At 47.3% G+C, this 18,458-nt stretch overlaps 1 protein-coding gene across 1 annotated transcript in view; it reads left to right on the plus strand.

Annotated features, from left to right (window-relative positions):
* The window catches only part of CAGE1 (cancer antigen 1), a 1,013,025-nt gene that overhangs the window by 167,671 nt on the left and 826,896 nt on the right, over positions 1–18,458 (plus strand). Inside the window, exon 3 of the mRNA XM_086966850.1 lies at positions 4,481–5,010. Within this exon, the coding sequence (XP_086822976.1) occupies positions 4,481–5,010 (530 nt within the window). The remainder of the gene's footprint in view (positions 1–4,480; positions 5,011–18,458) is intronic.

The following is an 18,458-nucleotide window of genomic DNA, read 5'->3' on the forward strand; positions in this document are numbered from 1 at the left end:
ATCAAGCGATGGGCCAAGATGAATCATGAATTGTCTATTTTAAGTATGTTGTATGATATTAATTGTAGTTTTTAAATTGATGGCTTTTGGATCTCCATGCTCCCTCAATATTGTACTTATTATATTATTGGCTGAATTTCCTCATGTATTTATATTTGTATTTATCTATTTGATGGTGCTGAATAAAAAAAAAAGAAAGATGTGGATATAAAAAGATAGGGTCAGATCATCAAGGACAGTGGCTTGATACCATGGGCAGATATATCTCAGATTACAGGGGATAGGTAACGATCAATTGGCCAGCTGGGCATGAGGGTTGCATCATGATGGTAGGAGGGATGTTGAGTGAGTGTAACTACTACAAGAGAGCTCTCCCATAAAGAAAAAGATGGGCAAATGGTACTGAATGATAGTGCAAGGCAGTGAGGGAGACTTCACCTTGCCAGAGGAGGTTTAGAGAAGGGACCTGCCATTGTGTTGGAGTTAACATATTTCTGGCAAGTATCTATGTCTACTTTACGTAAGTCTATGAAATCTGCATCTCTCAAGAAAAGTCACTGCACAGAATCTAGTGGACACCAGACATTGAGGCTAGGAAAACAAGCGGTGAAATTGTGTCCTAAATGTTGTCTGGAGATGGTTGATGATTTGCATCTGTTTATGCAGTGTCCCGGTATTCAACTCTTCTGGCAAGGCTCTATCTGAGATGTTAGGTCGTGAAATAAAGGTAAGCACTGATGATTTTTAGTATTTTAGTGGCCAAAGGGGCAAGCGTCAAATTACCTAAGAAGCTGAAATTACTTTTTATTTGTACTGGTCTTTTTGGCAAGAATGGAGATACGCATGAAATGTGTATATTCTATTTCCTCAGAGCTTACTGAGTGGGCACTTTCAGGTATGCGAGTCAGTATGCTAGACTACGATTGCTCTATACCTAGCAAGGCAGAGTTGTGGGTGCCACTAGAGAACTAGTGGAAGGAATAGCACTTTAGCAGGACCAGAAATAACTTGGAAGGTGTCCAATGATTAAGACCTGTGATCCAAACTTGGGATTGACCAGGGCCAGTAACAATCAAGGAACCTGATGTGGAAAAAATCTTGCTTAGGATGGGGTGCATAGGTAAGGAGATCGCGATTCTAACCACCCCTCTCCTAGGGGACTCCTGCCTGCTTCATTATGAGGAAAAAAATAAAATCCCACTACTAATTGCTTTCGCATTGCAATGAGCAGAGGAGCCTGTAGAATCTATGTTTGTGTGCTTGGCTTTTAAAAGTCCTCTTAAAAGGTTGTCTCTGAATAGGTTCAGTTGGAAACTTTAAAGCATAACTGACTTCATGACAATCTGCGGCTTCATGAGAATAATAGGATGACCTACTACCTCCAGCAGACTTTGTCTGAGACTCAACAATTTCTTTGACATGCTTTCGAGTGTTTTGCACAGTTACACCCATAGATAAATGTAATGCACATTGTGCGAAATCATTTAAAACATTTCTCAAGTTCCCTTTAAATATTTCTTCAGTAGCATTAATACAGCTTTCTGCATCATCTTGCACTACTGAATGTAATGGGATACTCATTATGTTGCAGAATGCTACCAAATACATGTACATATACATGTGCATGTGGATTTGTGAACAAACAATACAGCTAATTGAATGATTTGAAAGGGGCTTCCATTCGGTCCACATAAAGCATACATAGAAAGCGTCACCAAGAGTCAGGCTCTTTGAGGTAAGTTGCAAAAGAAAAACGAGCTGTTATTGCTTGAGAAAAGAACTTCCAGCTCATGTGAGGAAGCAAGTAGTCGGCCTGTGGGGAAACAAGCATTGGGTGGCCCCTGCAAACCTTAACTCATACTCAAAAAGAGCTGCACGGCATTGGGGGAGAAAGCCAGGTGAGTGCTGCAGTGAAAATGTGAGCAACCAGACAAAAACTCCATAAAACAAATTAATTATTAAAGAAACAAGACCTACCAATAACTAAAACCATAGTCAATAACCTACATATAGAAACACACATTTAAATATGTGTAAATTACACTTATCTAACTGCTAATTGCATCAAGAAAGAGGCAGGAATATTTGTGCCCTGCCATTATATACTTCTCTGATGAGACCGCTGTGGGAATATGTTTACGTTCAGTCTCCGAAACTTCTGTGAGATGACTTTTTTTCTACAACTGTTTCCTGATCTATTTTTATTGTTCAACTTCTGGCTGCTAAGTGATTAAGAGTCTACCACTGTTCCCATCTTTAAGAAAGGTGATCACAATGACCCAGCTTGCTACCGACCCATTTCATTGTTGGACTCCCTAGGAAAGGTCGCCAGGCGTGTGGTCTTAAAGAGATTGCTGACGTAGGCTGAGGATACAAGTATCATTTCAGATTTATAGTACGGATTTCGCACTGGTCTAGGCACAATCGAACAAAGCCTGAACCTAAGCCTCATTATAGGAAAATGCCAAAAAAGGGAGTCTGTATATGTGTTTTGCTGATTTGAGCTCAGCGCTTGATTGTGTCAATCACTCAAAGCTGTGGCAAATTCTAGAGGAAATGGGGGTGGAAGGTCAAGTAGTTAATTTATTAAAACAACCCTATCTACAGACCCGGACTACGGTTCGTTACGGCAGAACGGGTGAGCTTAGTTATAGTTTTCCCATTTGAAAGGGGGTAAAACAAGGGTGTGTGCTTGCACCATTCCTTTTTACCCACTATATAAACAGCTTGGGAGACTTTTTAGTATGGGAATGACAAGACCTGCCCAGCATTGGCAACAGGGCAATTGGCGTATTATTATACGCCGATGATGCGGTCCTATTAGCCCGCACCCCGAACGGTCTGCAAAAAATAGTGACGAGATTCGTATCTTATATGTCAAGCCTGGACCTTAAAGTTACCATCTCAAAAACCTTTGTCATGAAATGTAGTAAGCCCAGTGTAAAGTGCTGCAATATGTTCATACATAGCAGAAAACTTGATTTTGTAGATTATTTTTCATATCTGGGGGTTGTTTTTGACAATAGGGGTTTGTGGTCAAAAGCTGTCAATTGCAGAAAATTACTCTTTGCTAAAGCTACAGGAGCTCTGATTAATTTTGCAAGGAGGTTGGACAAGCGCCCTATTTATGGCCTCCTGGTAATATATAAAGCCAAATGTATCTCTGTTGCCTTGTATGGGGCTGGTATCTGCGGCCATGTAAATGTGGAGCCACTCCAACAAGTTGAAAATAGTTTTCTGAGATACCTCTTGGCTGTCCCTGATAGCACAGCTACTTACATCTGCCATGCCGAACTGGCCTCCAACACCTGTATGACCTTATTAAAATCCAGCCGATTTTATTATGGCCTAAGGTCTGGACAGGTGTGTCTACAGGCCTAAATCAGGAAGTGATTTTAGATTGTTTGAAACTGCAGCACGTAAATTACATCCCCTGGCTCGCATATATTAAAACATTTTTGGTGACCTTGACCACATTGAGTTGTTTGACAATCCTGACTCCATTCTTCATATCTCGGGGAAGGACCTAAAAACCTTATGTTTAAATCATCTGGAGACGATCAGGCTGTCTTCTAACATTATGAAACAGACAGTCAGAGCCAATCAATTACTCTTGATTCAAACAGGGATACAACCGTATTTATTATGTACCCCAAGTAATTATGATAGGTTCTTACTGACGCGCCCTTGCTTAGGCAACTTTCACAACATGGTAACATTTCCTCAATTAAACGACTGGTCACGTTCTCCCTAGCCCTGTCCTTGTGACAATGTATCTAATCAGTCGACAATCCACATTATGTTTTTTTGTAAATTGTATACTGTACTTAGGTGAAGGTGGATTGCCCCTTATTTGAAGATGCTAGGCTTGAGGCAATGTCGACCCGCATTTATAAGGCTTCAATCTCTAGCTGATGAAAATGTCACTAGCCACATTGCAATATATCTAAAAGGGGTGGTCAGAACAAGGTCATTGATGCAACGTCCTACTCTTGTTGAAACTAACTGATTCACATTATAATTTTGTTACTACCTGCGCATGTGGCTAACACTTTAAAATCTCTCTGTTATTTCATATCTATGGTAATTGTAATGGATTTTGAACAGTTTTTAGCTTGATAAACCTTTAAATTATGAATGCTTATTTTTAAATGTTGAATGATCCTCTTGTGCTTTTGTGATTTAATACTTGAATCGAATAAAGCAAATATTGATTGATTGATTAAAGACGGAACGTTGTTGCATAATAGAAGTTCCCAATCTTTACATAAAATTAATTCTCCATTTCTTTATCTCTTTTTTTTTATTTTACAGTCATAACATATTGTTTGCAATCAAATATGAAATATCTGTATTAATATGTATAATAAGACTATTATTTGATGCATTTGTTAAGATTTCCTTTTGATCTCCTGTTGTACACTAGTCATACAGAGTTTAACAAAACAATCTAAAAAAACAATTTATGTTTCTTAATTAGATGCAGATTTTGAAAATCGTTTCCCAAAATGCAAGTTCATTTTAAGTAAAAGTGATGCGGATCCAATTAGTAATGAGTCTGGTTATGGATACGACTGGAAGGAATCTTTTGAAAAACAAAGATTAATATTGCAGCGCAATAGCTTTCAAGAACTGTCTACCATTGGAGCGACACAACCAGAAAGCATTATCTCCTACCAGGCAAAGAGGGACCATTTAACAGATCTGGAGGGAGCAGAGGGTGGAACAGAAGAAACGTTCCAGCTAAACACTGGTATCCAAGTGACCCCTGATGACCAGATTCTAAACTGTGATGCAGGAATTTTGGCAATCATGCAAGAGCCATTACTAGACTGCATTGTGAGAGAATCGGCCAACAAAGAGATATCCACTTTTCTCACCAAATCCAGTGACTCATTAATTAGTGAGCCTATAGAAAACAAAAATAAATTTGCTGATTTTGTGACATCCTCTACCGACAAGGACCGCATTGACAAAATGGATCAAGAGCACTTTGTTCAAGAGCAAGAGGTGAGATTTTAACCGTGTATATATGGAGATCTCGGACGGGAGGGCCTTGGTAGTTCCTCTGTGTAAACTTCGAGCTGCTCCCTGCAGTACGTCATGTCTGCCAGCCAATGTTTTATATGTGGTGTGTGTTTGCTTCCCAACCGCATAGCACCCCTCCTTTTGGCCAACAATAAGGCTATGGCTAATAGTTTGCGTCTGGAGGGCTTTTTTATTTTAAGTAGGCCTAGAAGGCAGACTTGTGGAGTGTTGGGAATTGGCTCGATTAGCATTGCTCCTATAGCATTTATTACTTCCTGCCTGCATCTTTGCACTTGTGGGCATGCCCAGGCTGCATGCAAGAAGTCTGTATGTGTGGCATTACAGCGCAAGCATCTATCAGCGCGGAGACCACATTTATATAGTTGTACTGGAGTGTCGTATGTCTGTTGCAGAAATTTAAAATGGATGTTCCAAAGGTTACAATTTGGTGTAAGTGCTGTCAAGAGTGCACATCAATAGTCCCAGTTTTCTTTCGTCAGTGGAGTCCCTAGCACATAGTTCCATTTTTCCAGATTGTTCATTTTGCCTATGTTGCTCTTGCTGGGCTGCATTATAACTAGAACAAAAACCACAGATGCCCACACTCTCTTTGTTTATAATACAATTATTGTATAGACCAAATGAAAAAAATCATTAAATCTGGTCAGGTACTTTTATTTATACCTTTCACTTGTATTTTTTAGCAACACTTTTTTTAGAATTTTATTTTTTGGCAAAAGAAGAGTACATGTATACAAACCACATATATCACTTATTTACACATATATAACCATTACATATCAAACAAAGCAAACTTAACGAAAAAATACAAACAAAGCAAAAATACATCCAAATGACAATAGACATTAAGATTTCCGTTTTCTCACTGTTCCCAAATCAATTTCTTATTCAAAAACAATAATACAAAGCAATGTCAAATGACAAGAGCAACAAAACATATGTCTATTTTTCTGTGACACTTGATGTAAATATTAGCTCTCGTAGAGGTGCCGACGCCTTTCGGGTTCGAGTAACCAGTTCTCAAACCCTCATCAGGGCTTTGTTATTTTTAGGTCTCGTTCGAGACCTATTGCTATGGAGTCAGCTTTCAAGGGAGATAGTATGGTGCACGCGCGGCGATTCAGGAACGTGAATGCGCACGTACAGGCACACGCACATCTCTTGCTCCACATTCACACTCACGGAAGCACACACACACACATACATATACACACACACACACACACGCACACACGCGCGCACACACAGACACACACAGACACACACCCCCACTACTAAGCTCCACTTACCACATCAGCGCCTCAGCCGCCACTCCTGTCTTCTGCTGCCACCGCTCCTCTGGACCAGCCATCCACTCCATGGGCGCATAAGACGGATGTCCCGCCCCACGACAGCCGTGAGCATGCACATCCCGACACCGGAAGTTCGGGAGAGTGCACGCTCACGGCTTGTTCCTCTTGTTCAATTTATAATCGCATTCTGTCCTCTTCACCCAATCAATACATCCTGATCAGCCAATGCCCACTGACATCAGACAGATCTCCACACTGTCAGAGTGTGGGCTTTGAGAATGGTAGGGACGTCACAGCATTCATTGACGGACCCTTTCACTGAGAGTAGCACACGGGCACGTGAACACACTCACCTCCTGGGGGCGCGCTGCTCTCCTCTACTGAGGTCGGCAAATCACTCATGGCTGCGCCGAAGGTGGACCTGAACAGCGGGAACAAAAAGCCCTGCAGCTGCCTCCTGCCTCGGGAAGTAAAAGCGTAAAGAGGACAGCGGGGAGTGCCTCTTGGCGCCCAGCCCACTCACACAGGGAAGGCGAAAATCACAGGTATGCGAGAGGGCGCTTTATTTGCAGACTTTGCCCAGCCCAGCCTGTTCTCTGCGAGAAATGGAAAAAAATCTCACTGCGAAGTGCCTCTCAAGGCCGGCTGCATTCCTTCAGCGCCAGGGCAAGGTCCGTCCTCGAGTAGGTCCCAGGCGCATCTCACCCCGCCACGGGCCCAGAGCAGCTCGAGAACCGACTGCTTTTACTGAAAGTGCGTGACCTGAAGATTCCCATGTTCTCTTAAAATAGACGCCATTTATTTTACGCTACCGAAGAGACGGCTGCCAGGTCTGCAGAGCAAGGGCGCACCTACAGTTGGTGCAGTGGCACCGGGCACCTTGAACCCTGCCAGTGCGGTATTTTACTATAAGAACAGCAGTTATAGTTGGAACAGTCTTTGGGATAAGTTTCTACTTTTTTGTGGTTTATTGACTGACTCGTGTACACTATACTTTAATGGTGCCACTAAGACTCTCCATAGGCCCCTAGAACCGCTGCAGTAAGGGAAGTATAACTCTCATCCACCTTACAATAACACCAGAACCTTCGTAGCTTTTTTTACGGACCTTGTATCTTTCCTCAACGCACTAAAGTGCCTAGAGCACCTAGGTAGAACGTGCGCTCCATGCACATATTTTACATTTCCTCTATTTCCCCGTGTAGTTGTTATTGTCTGCTGCTAAGGGGAACTTTCACCTAGTTCACGTTTTATTCTCCAACATTACTTTGTGACCGGGGCTAAAAAGGATGTGCCTTCTTAATCGCGTTGTTTCTTTTTAACCATTAAATCTGCATGTAACTTTGTAGGTTATTTTGCTTGCTGCAAATCAGTGTGTGTTTTATATATTTTTTACCCTGATTCCTGCTGATCTTTTGCGCTGTGTCCTGGGGCTGCGGAGACGCCGAGGATCACCTTGCTGACCGGACAACTGCTCGCGGAACCCGCTGCGCGGGTCCCGCTTCGTTGGAGGAGGTCGCTGCAGAGCGAGACTTGCCTGTGACTGCGGGGACCTGCAGGGCTGCGAGCGTGTTGTGGGCGCAGGACTTCAAGTCCCAGGAGCGCCCACAACTCCCAATTTACAACACCTGGGACGCTCTCCCTGCAGGCTCCTCCCCTGGGCTTCCACTGCGGTAAAACCCGCTTTCTCACTGCTACCAGCGGATTACCCTGATTCCTGCTGATCTTTTGCGCTGTGTCCTGGGGCTGCGGAGACGCCGAGGATCACCTTGCTGACCGGACAACTGCTCGCGGAACCCGCTGCGCGGGTCCCGCTTCGTTGGAGGAGGTCGCTGCAGAGCGAGACTTGCCTGTGACTGCGGGGACCTGCAGGGCTGCGAGCGTGTTGTGGGCGCAGGACTTCAAGTCCCAGGAGCGCCCACAACTCCCAATTTACAACACCTGGGACGCTCTCCCTACAGGCTCCTCCCTTTCCTCCTCCCTATCGGATGTCTTATCTGCAATAGCAGAACCCCGCGGCGCGGGAGCGCGCGGGAGGGCGCTGGGAGAAGCCCGGGACAAGGGCGGGACCGTCTGTGGCTGTCCGGGGACGTCCGAGGACGGGACGGGCTACCCCCCTAAAAACCTTATTCTTGTACTTGGACTTCACTGGACCCAGACTGCAAGGTAGGCTTTTACTCATGGCTGCTAACACTGAGAACTCCAGCATGGTGGGATCCAGTAAAAAAACATTGGATAATTATTTCCCAAGGGTTTCTGTGGACTTGGACAAGGATGACTCACTACTTGAACGTAGGATTGAACGTCGTCGCTCCATTGAGTCTCTGAAAAACAGACCATGTACTGATCTGGCATCCCCATCCACTATGTCGGTCATTATTAGTGACACACCCTATGAAGACCCATTATCTCTGGATAAATTTCCTTTACTCCTCAGAAATACTCCACCGCCCACGGGCTCCTTATTGGTTGTGTCCCCACCTAATGTTTTGTTCTCGTCTGACCTCAATTCCTCTCCTAATGTAGATATTGCTCCAAAACCTCCCCCCAATGAGCCGCCCAAAAGGACAGGCAGACCTCTTACTACGTCCTTAGCCCACGGTCCACCGCCACCTAAAAAGAGGAGGGGGCTAGGAGCTCCCCAACGAGGCAAGCTTAGTCATACCGAGTTTGGTAAGCCGTCAAAACTTAAGACCACTGGAGGTACTACATCTAAAACTCTGGTAATAACTGATACTACGCCCATAGCAGTATCAGTTCCAGACTCACAACCTATACAATCCACTGACACCCGAGGGAGGGAAATCAAGGCTGTCCCTACCCCAAGTCCAGTAACCATTCCCTCTATTAATACTGAGCTGAATACTGTTGAGCAGTTGCTCAGGTCCTTCATGCTGCCTATTCTGGATATTCTAATTCTAATCTGGAGGCATTATATGCTGATAAGACAAGTGTGCGTATAACCTCGCCAAGGACTACCATTGCCTCCACAACTATACCCCAGATTCCAACTGTCTATGCTCCCAACCCGCCGGCTCCAAACGACTGTAACAGTGGCAATAATGGAGCAACTAAACTCCCTGTTAGCAATAAACAGAGCTCTGTAGACCCGACCAAGAATACTGCTATGGCTAACACTGTAATCAGTAAGCCCGTGAATAATAACCAGCAGAAAAACTTGGTGCCACTGCAGGCCCAGGCTCCTGTTCAAACAGCAACAAATTCTACGGCCCAGGTTGTAAGAGTTCCCCAGAAGAGCGATGTTAATTCTACCACCAAGTCCCGGCAACCGGGTAGGGGGAGGCCTGCAAAGCAGACTAACGATAAACAATATGGTCCCAATGTTGAATTACCCCCAGAGTCGCTACCTTTTGTAGTTGTACTCACAGGTGTCCCCCCATTAGAAGCAGGCAGAAAGGAGGGCCATCCCCAACTTAAGAATAAGATTTTACATTGGCTAGGACAAAACAGACCTCTCCCGTATTACATCGAGGGGGAGATAATTCATGTTAGACGCCTGCCTTGGTTGGGCACTAGGGAAAAAAATATTGAGGGAGACATAGTTGTTATCAATTTCAGGAACCCTGAAGCAGTCAGGTCCATACTAACAGGACCCCCTAGGAATTTGAACACAGCTATAGTCCCATACGACCTAACATATTTCTATCCAAGGTCGTATATGACCCCTGTCCTCTACACCGGGGGATTAACTGACCCCAAAGATATCAGGAATATTCATATGCCTCCCACTAACAGCTATATGTGTTATCCCCAAAGGCCTTTGCCCACCAGGAATAATACAGAGTGGAATATAGTCCCTGCCAGCGGCCGCAGTCTGCCCTTTGTGGGGCTAGAGCATCTGCAGGGGACTAGAAATATGGAGCACTTGATCCCCTTTACCCCATTGGAAACCTTGAATAGGTATGGCGCCCTTTCCGGCCTTGACGGTTGCGATTGACTCCCCGATAAGGCTGCCCCCCTATCGAAAAATTTAGGAGTAGTTGGAGGGGGGCTAATAGAGGAGGCCACCCATAATAGGACAAGGCTTCCAACCACACCTCCCCATTGTGCCAGTTCCCCTTTAAGTACAAATGAGGTTAATTGCACCACAACCAACCATGAATCCACTATGGTGCAGACGAGGCCTGAAGTGGGTGACCAAAACTGTAGAAAACATTATATCCCCGAACCTGTTAATTGACCAGTTGTCCCGTAGTGACAAAAATTTATTGTTGATATCATGGAATGTGGCGGGCTTGGGTGCTAAGCTAGATAATATGGAGTGGTGTGACTATGTGGACAACCATGGTATCTGCATATTCCAAGAGACATGGGCCAGGGCTGTCCACCACAGAATGGGTTTTGTTACCTACGCTGAACTTGCAACCAAGGGTCCTAGAGGCAGACCATCTGGTGGACTAACAATTTGGGTGGGTGTCCATCTTGGGTTCTCGGTTAAAAGGATCAATACTAACACTTGTGACATACTATGTATCCTCCTTACTCGTCCTAGCACACCCAAAATAGCGATTGTTAACATCTACCTACGCCCTGTCGTGGGGAGTGCGGTCTCCCGTACTCTAGAGTGCTTAACTGCTTTATTAAACTCCCTCCCAAGTGATACCAAGGTGATAATGGGGGGGGACTTTAATTGTCACTACGAACCACTTGGGGGGGTTCCCCTAATAACAACTGATGAGGATGATGCCTGCCGGATCCCGCCCCCAAATGTTTACCAAACTAAATCCTGGTCACCCATGGCCATGCAGCTCACGTCATTGACATACACATATTCACTTAGAGCTTGCAATGGTCGCTTCCCGGGGGATAGCCCAGGAAGGAGTACCTATAGTGGAATGGGCCATTCATCAATAATAGACTACCTTATGGTTAGTATGTCTTTATGGTACATGATTCGATACTTCCATGTACCTGATCGCCCAGAAAGTGACCACAACCCTTTGGTAGCAGAGTTAGAGTTGCCACTACCTGATGGGGAGTATCAAGTTGATAATATCCCCTCCAGTAATATTAGGATCTTACAGGGTGGCAAGAGAATCCGGTGGGCCTCCATTAAATCATCAGCAGATAATTTGGCATCGCTGTATAATAGTGTCACTGCCGAACTAGAGCGACTAAAAACATTGCTTGAAAGTGCCCACACCTTTGATAAAGATGCCAAACTTTTAAATATACATAATGACTTAATGCTCATCCTAGCGGCAAGCTTCTATAAATCGGTAAAGCAGACTAACCGACAGGCACGTACCACAAATCCCTGGTACAACCAGTCTTGTAGGAGGGCGAAGACTATTCTAATCTCTGCCCTAAAACAAGGCCATAGTGGTACCATTATGGTCGCAAGGAAAGCCTATAAGAATCTCCTTTCCCATGCAAAATCCGAATGGGAAACTGAGAAGTGGCAGGCAATTAAACAGGCCCTAATAACGAAAGATGCCCGAACATTTTGGAACCTGGTCCACACCGGGAAACCAGAAGGCACGGCAAAAATCGATCCTAACATTGCTGAGGAAGCCTGGCGTGCATTCTTTGGTAAACTCTACTCTAGCCCTGCTCCTAATCATATGGTACCACTCATTATACCTTCGAGTTTGGACCTTGGATGTGTTCCACCACCCTTTACCATGTCGGAAGTCACAATTGCAGTCCAAGCATTAAAATGTAACAAGGCCCCAGGGTTGGACAAGATCCCTGGTGATCTTTTTAGAGAAGAGCCGAAGATCTGGGTCCCCTACCTGACCGTCATATTTAATGCTATCCTTGACGGTCAAGAGATTCCAAATACCTGGTTGGGGGCCGAAATCATCCCGATTTATAAAAAGGGATCACCGTTGGATCCATCAAATTATAGGCCAATCAGTCTTATTGATGTCACCCAAAAAACTTATGCCAAACTACTTTTGCAGCGCCTGCAAGATTGGATTAGTGAGAACAACATCCTCTCCCATCTGCAAGCAGGGTTCCGTGCCAAAACATCTACCATTGACCAATTACTACGGCTCCAGGTATTATACTGGAAGCATGTGGTCATGGAAGGGGGCAGTCTCTACCTGACATTCGTGGATCTCAAATCCGCATTTGACATGGTGGACAGGAACCAACTATGGAGTATATTAACAACAATGGGCATCCCACCCTACTTATGTCACCAATTTAAAAGACTCCACAAAGGAACCTATGCAAAGGTACGTTATGGCAAATATGGCCAGCTGACGAGAGCTTTCCCTATTGAGAAGGGAGTTAGGCAGGGATGCGTACTTGCCCCTACCTTATTTTCCCTTTTTTTAAATGGCCTTGTTGACGACCTAAACAGTGTTCATAATATTGACGCTCCTAATCTAGCTGGTGGTAAATTCCCTGCACTTATGTTTGCGGATGACACCCTGCTCCTCTCAAAAACACCTATGGGGATGCAGCGGGTGTTAGACCAATTCACCAAATTCTGTAGGAACAGGAATTTGGTGATTAATATAGACAAAACAAAGTATATGGTGTTCAATGCCAATACAATAAATTGCCCACGCCCGTTAATGGATGGACGACCGCTGGAAAGGGTAAATAATTTCACTTACTTAGGTCTGACCCTAAATGATAAAATGAGTTGGGTTACTCAAATGACCAAGGCTAATTTAGCCCTTTCTCAGTCCACGGGTGGGATCCTCAAGGTGCAGAAGTCTTGTGTCCATAAAGTAGTCAGTGTTCCACTGGAAATATACAAAGTCCAAACCAGATCAGCTACCCTTTACGGAGCTGAACTCTGGGGTCACTGTCCTGTGAGTGAGATTAGTACAACAGAGAATAACTTTATTAGGCATCTCCTCTCCCTACCAAAAAACACTCCTCTTGTTCCTCTAAGGTTGGATTTAAACTTGAGACCCATTGCAGAAGCTATTGCTTCACGCCCGCTCCTTTATTGGCGCAGACTGTGGAGCGTCCCGGAGCTTGCGTGTTATAGAGAGGAATTGAAGACTGTGATGGCATGCTCGAGTGTAGGGAGGATAAAGTGGTTATCCTTTATAAGGGAGCAGGCGTCTAGGATTCGCATGGAGAACCTCTGGTCCAACCCGGAGGACACATGCAAATCTATCTCTAAGAAAACCCTGGCTGAGTCTATAAAATATTGCAACTTAGAAGAGGTCCTTCGTTCAGCCAGGTCTTCTAGTCTCACTGACACCTTTTTGGATTTTAAAAATGCCTACAGCTTTGAGAAGGAATTAGACAGTATAGAACCTGTTTTAGCAAAAAAACTGTATCTACAGTTTAGATATGGCACACTACCCCTCCATTCTTATACTAATAAATGGAAAGCGGGTCCAGTTCACCCCTGCCCAGGCTGCAATGATCCAAATGAATCTCTAATCCATGTGATATTGTTTTGTCCTGCTTATTCTGCTAGCAGGAAAAAATGGATTATACAGCTATGTAGGAACCTAGGAGTCAGGAACCATGTAGAGTTTTTTAGAATTTTAAAATCCGATACTAATACACTAATAGTTACTGCTATTTCTAAATTCTTGTTTTCAATGTGGTTAATTAGACGGAGATTGATTCGGTAGTTTAAGGTACTCTAACTCAGTAAGATTATGCTTCTACTGTGTTCTGAATATTTAATCAATGCATTTTCTTGCTGTAGTGTTTTTTTTTTTTTCCATCACCCTAAATACCACATACTAACTGCTTTTATTCAAAATGAGATTTAATTGTGTATTATTTTAATATTGTAAATGTATTTTTCATTACTTGATGTACTTTTATGGTTCTTAAACAAACCGAAATAAAGTTAATTTGATTGATATATTTTTTTGTTTTGTGCATAGGTTTAAATAGTCTTTGGGATCAACTTCTAATTTTTCCTGGTTTAATGTGTATAATAGCTCTGGTAACAGCCCATAAACATCCTGGTGTTACTGGGGGCTTGTTCTCGCGTTTCAGCTAGTTTTAACAGAGCCTTTGAGGAATGCGCTTCCTCGAGATAAGCCCAACTCGGGAGGCGCTTTTCTTCAAAATTGTCTACCTATAGCTGCTAAAATTTGAGATTGCTATATGTGTCGTTTTTCCCCTACCAACTGTGTGAATATCGGGTTATCATTTATATATATTTCCAGATGTTGCCTAGTTTTGGTCCGCTAGGTATTATTATTTTGGATTACATTTTATTTTTATGCTATGCTCTTTTTGTATTTTGCTAAGCGGGTGATGTTCATGAAATGCAAAAAGTTACAGCCCCTGCCGATCAGTTGCATTCTTGGCCAAAACACACACTTTTTTTTATTAGAGCTGTTTAGTGTGAGCTGGTCGTCTTTTAAGAGATTACATTTAAACTTGCTGCTTGGTGTTAAAGCTGCACCCAGGTGCTCTTGAAATTGTATGCTTTATATGCACAAAAAAACAAATCACCCCAAAGTAGCTCCGTGGCTTTGTGTCCGTCTTTCTGGAGCCGCAGCTAAGTACTTCACAGGTTTTTAAAGTATAAACATTGTGTGAATTTACTCTCACATCAGTGCCGCAAGCCGGCAGAAAACAGTGACTAAATACCATTTGCTTTGGATCAAGGTTATGCAGAGACTGCTGCACGACAAATAGCTCTGTGCTTCCTTAGCTCGGTTGTGCTTGAGTTGTCCCAAAACATGCAGCTCCCCTTTAAATGCACCCACCCTCTTGTGTGGTAGCGGTGTGAAGAATGCCCTGGGCAGTCACTCACTCCTGGGCTCTTAAATGCACATATTTTTATTGTCTATTATTTTGGGTTTGAACACTTTTATTTGTTGTTTGTTTTTATTTTGTAAATATTTATTAGCATATGCTGTAAAATGCCCGTCTTTCCCCATAAAATAGCTATTGGTGCAGATATCTGAAGCTGCCCCATGTTAGATGCGAACACTTCATCCAGCCGTATCTTATATGCTAGGATACTTTAGAGTTACTGTACATGCTGCTAGAATGCTAGTGCATCTGCGCGCCACATTATTCAATACCGAAGGAGCCAGTATAGCCTTTCATCTTGTCCAGGTCGATAAGTAAAAACCAGCCCACCGGAATCAAAAAGTAATTAAGCGGGCTCCATATATTTTACCGGCGCGGCAAGCTTAGTCTTCCCTTCCCAACCCGGAGCTGTAAATGGTCCTTCTTGTACTCCCTTGGAGACCCTGCCGAGTCTGCTCTCTTCCTATGATACCAGCAGAGCCAGCATTCCTCACTTTTTTTCAGGAAGCCCAATACGACGGACATACCTGGCAACCGCAATGGCCTTTAAATATTAGGCCCAGGGGGCGTGGCCAAGATGGCGGAGTGAGCAGACGTGCTCTGTCGAAGCTCCCGCCGCCGGCCGCTATTTTTAGCATTTTCATAGCAATTGTCCCGACCCGAGCACTTCCCTGGCGGGCCTGAGGCCAGCGTTGCCGCAGGGGTGTGCAGGACCGTAGCGCTGCCGGTTCCCGGCGTGGAGCCCCGGTTGACCCGGCCCGGAGACTTGGCGGCTCCGACGGCCCAAGGAGAGCGGTGCAGGGAATCGAGGCCGCAGGGGGCGGAGCCCGAACGCCGACTCAAGCGCTCCTGTGCTCGGCGGCTGCGGCGACGGCGAGCCCGGCCCGCGCCGCTGAGCGCGAGGCCCCCGTGGTCCCTTGTCGGGGGCTTCTGCGGGCTTGCTGCGCTGCCCTGCCGCCCGACGGAGCGCCCTACCGGCTAAAGACAACAGCGGTGCCGACCTGGGGACGGGCGGAGGAGCCCGAAGGAAGGAGGTGAGGAGCGGAGATAGACGGGCGCCCCCCCCCCCAGCCCTGCGGGCCTACTCTTCAGCGTGGGATCTTCGGGGGGCAGAGGAATCCAGCTAGACCCCCCCCGCGAGCGGGACCACTGGCAGCACGACGAGGCAGCCGACAGAGGCGGCCGAGACCGCAACTAACCTGCACTGGGCCTGGCCGTGTGGCCCTCCGCTGCCGCCGGTCCCCGCTGGCGGCACTGCACCCATCCGTTGCCGGGACTGCGAGCTGGAACACCCGGCGGGGGAGGTAGCGGCCTATCGGCCTGAGGGACAACGGGGAGAGCCGCGGAGACCCTTGCACGTGGTGTGAGCCTAAGGAGACCCTCTGCTCTGTGCCTCCGGGGCCACCAACGCCGACAGCCACATACCCAGCGAACTCGGCCCGCACAGGGGCGGACGAGGCCCCTTGTCTGGACATGGCCTCTGCAGACCTGCCGCGCTCTCTCACCCCCTGGACAGTGCAACACTGAGAGCCACGGGCGCCATCTTGGGCGGCTGCCTGCCCTGCCTGGTCCTGGCTCCCCCCCTCACCGCTGGTCCCGGCGACCCTGCTCCCATCACGCGGCCCCCGCTGAGCGCTGCTGCGGCTTCGGGGGGCAGTGACAACGCTTCAGTCGACGGGGAGGCCGCAGGCTTGGAGAAATAAAGAGGCGCAGCCCCGTGGTCCGGGCCCTGTGGGTCCTCTCGCCCCGACGGCCTCGCTGGTGGTCGCCTGGGTCCCCTAGGGGCAATCCCCCGCACTGGGCCTGGAACCCGTCTGAACACGGCACCCAAGCGTCACACAGGAAGCTCTGGTCGTCCCGAGCCCGGAGAGACACCCACGAGGCCTAGGGGCCTACCCACGGCTGGCAGAGGAGGAGGTCGACGGACGCGGCTGGGGGCCCTGGAGGGGCATGTCTGGCGGGAGACCCAAGAAGGACCGCACCATAAAGGATCTTTTCACCCCCACCGCCATGGGGAAGCGGAATGGCCCCGCGGTGTACAGCCCCCGGGGAGACACAGAAAAGAAAACGGTGGCCGCGTCGCCCCCCGGAGGATCGGACCCCGAGGGCCCGGTCACACGGTCCTTTCTGGAGTCCCTGTTCACCGGTCTGAGGGAAGACATCCACGCCTTAAAGAAGGAGCTCCAGGACGAGATCAAGGAGGTCCGCCGCGACACCGATGCCATTGGGGAGAGAGTGGCAGACCTGGAGACGAAAAGCGACGCACGAGACACCGAAATAGAGGCCCTACGGCAGGAACTGGCCCGCATACATGACCAACAGGTGGATCTCCAGACGCATGCCGAGGACTTGGAGAACCGCTCCCGGCGGCATAACATCAGGATCAGAGGAGTGAAACTGTCCCCGGACACGGAAGACCTCTTTCAGTGCACGCAGGGTCTCTTCAACCACATTCTGGGCCGACAGGCGGACGCCCCCCTGCGACTGGACAGGGCTCACCGGACAGGTCCGCCGAGGGCCGACGCAGCTCACCCAGCAGACATCCTGGTGTGTGTGCAGGACTTCAGGACAAAGGAGGAGATCCTGAGCAAGGCGCGCCAGTTAGAGAGGATCACCTTTGGCGACCACTCCCCGACGTTGTACCAGGACCTAGCCGCGCTTACCCTGGAGAAGCGCCGCACCTTTCGACCAGTGACGGCGGAACTGAGAAAACGCAACATCTCCTACAGCTGGGGGCACCCCTTCCGTCTGGTGTTTCGGCTTGGCAATGTACTTCATCAGCCGCGTTCCCTCAGGGACGCCTGCCGCGTACCGGGCCTAGATGAGCCGGTGGTCAATGACGGGTCACCGGGAGAAGGGGCCTCCAATGAGGCTGCCCCAGGACGCTGGCAACAACAACGGCGCAGACGCAAGCCGAGACGCCCCGCAGCGACTGAGATAGAGGAGGGTCAACGAGCTGCGGTAGAGACCATGGCGCAGGGCCTGGCGCAGGCGAACAATGGCTGACCGCTGGGCGAGAGACACACTAGTTCCACAGGACATGGTTGGGACGGGCTAATCTAGTCCGGCGGCGGGGGCGAGGGCAGAGTGCTTTTTGGCCTTCCCTGATGGAGACTCTGAGTCTTCGCCTACGGCGGAGTGCTAAGGGTGGGCCGACCTGCTCGCAATGTTGCCACTGCTCCCATTCTACGGACTTACTTTACCACGGGTCCAGTGGCCTCGTGACTGGACCTGGGACAATGTTGGACCAACTTTCTTTACCAGTTGGGGAGGAGGGTTGGGGGGTGATGCAGGAAGGGGGTATTGGGCGGGAAGGGGTTGCACCAAGGGAGAGGGGGATCCGGGAGGAGGGGGTTGCTCCAGTTGAGCTGGGTTTGGGGGGGGCAGTTGGGG

Source organism: Lissotriton vulgaris, chromosome 4_1 (assembly GCF_964263255.1).
Source record: "Lissotriton vulgaris chromosome 4_1, aLisVul1.2, whole genome shotgun sequence".
Taxonomy (NCBI): domain Eukaryota; kingdom Metazoa; phylum Chordata; class Amphibia; order Caudata; family Salamandridae; genus Lissotriton; species Lissotriton vulgaris.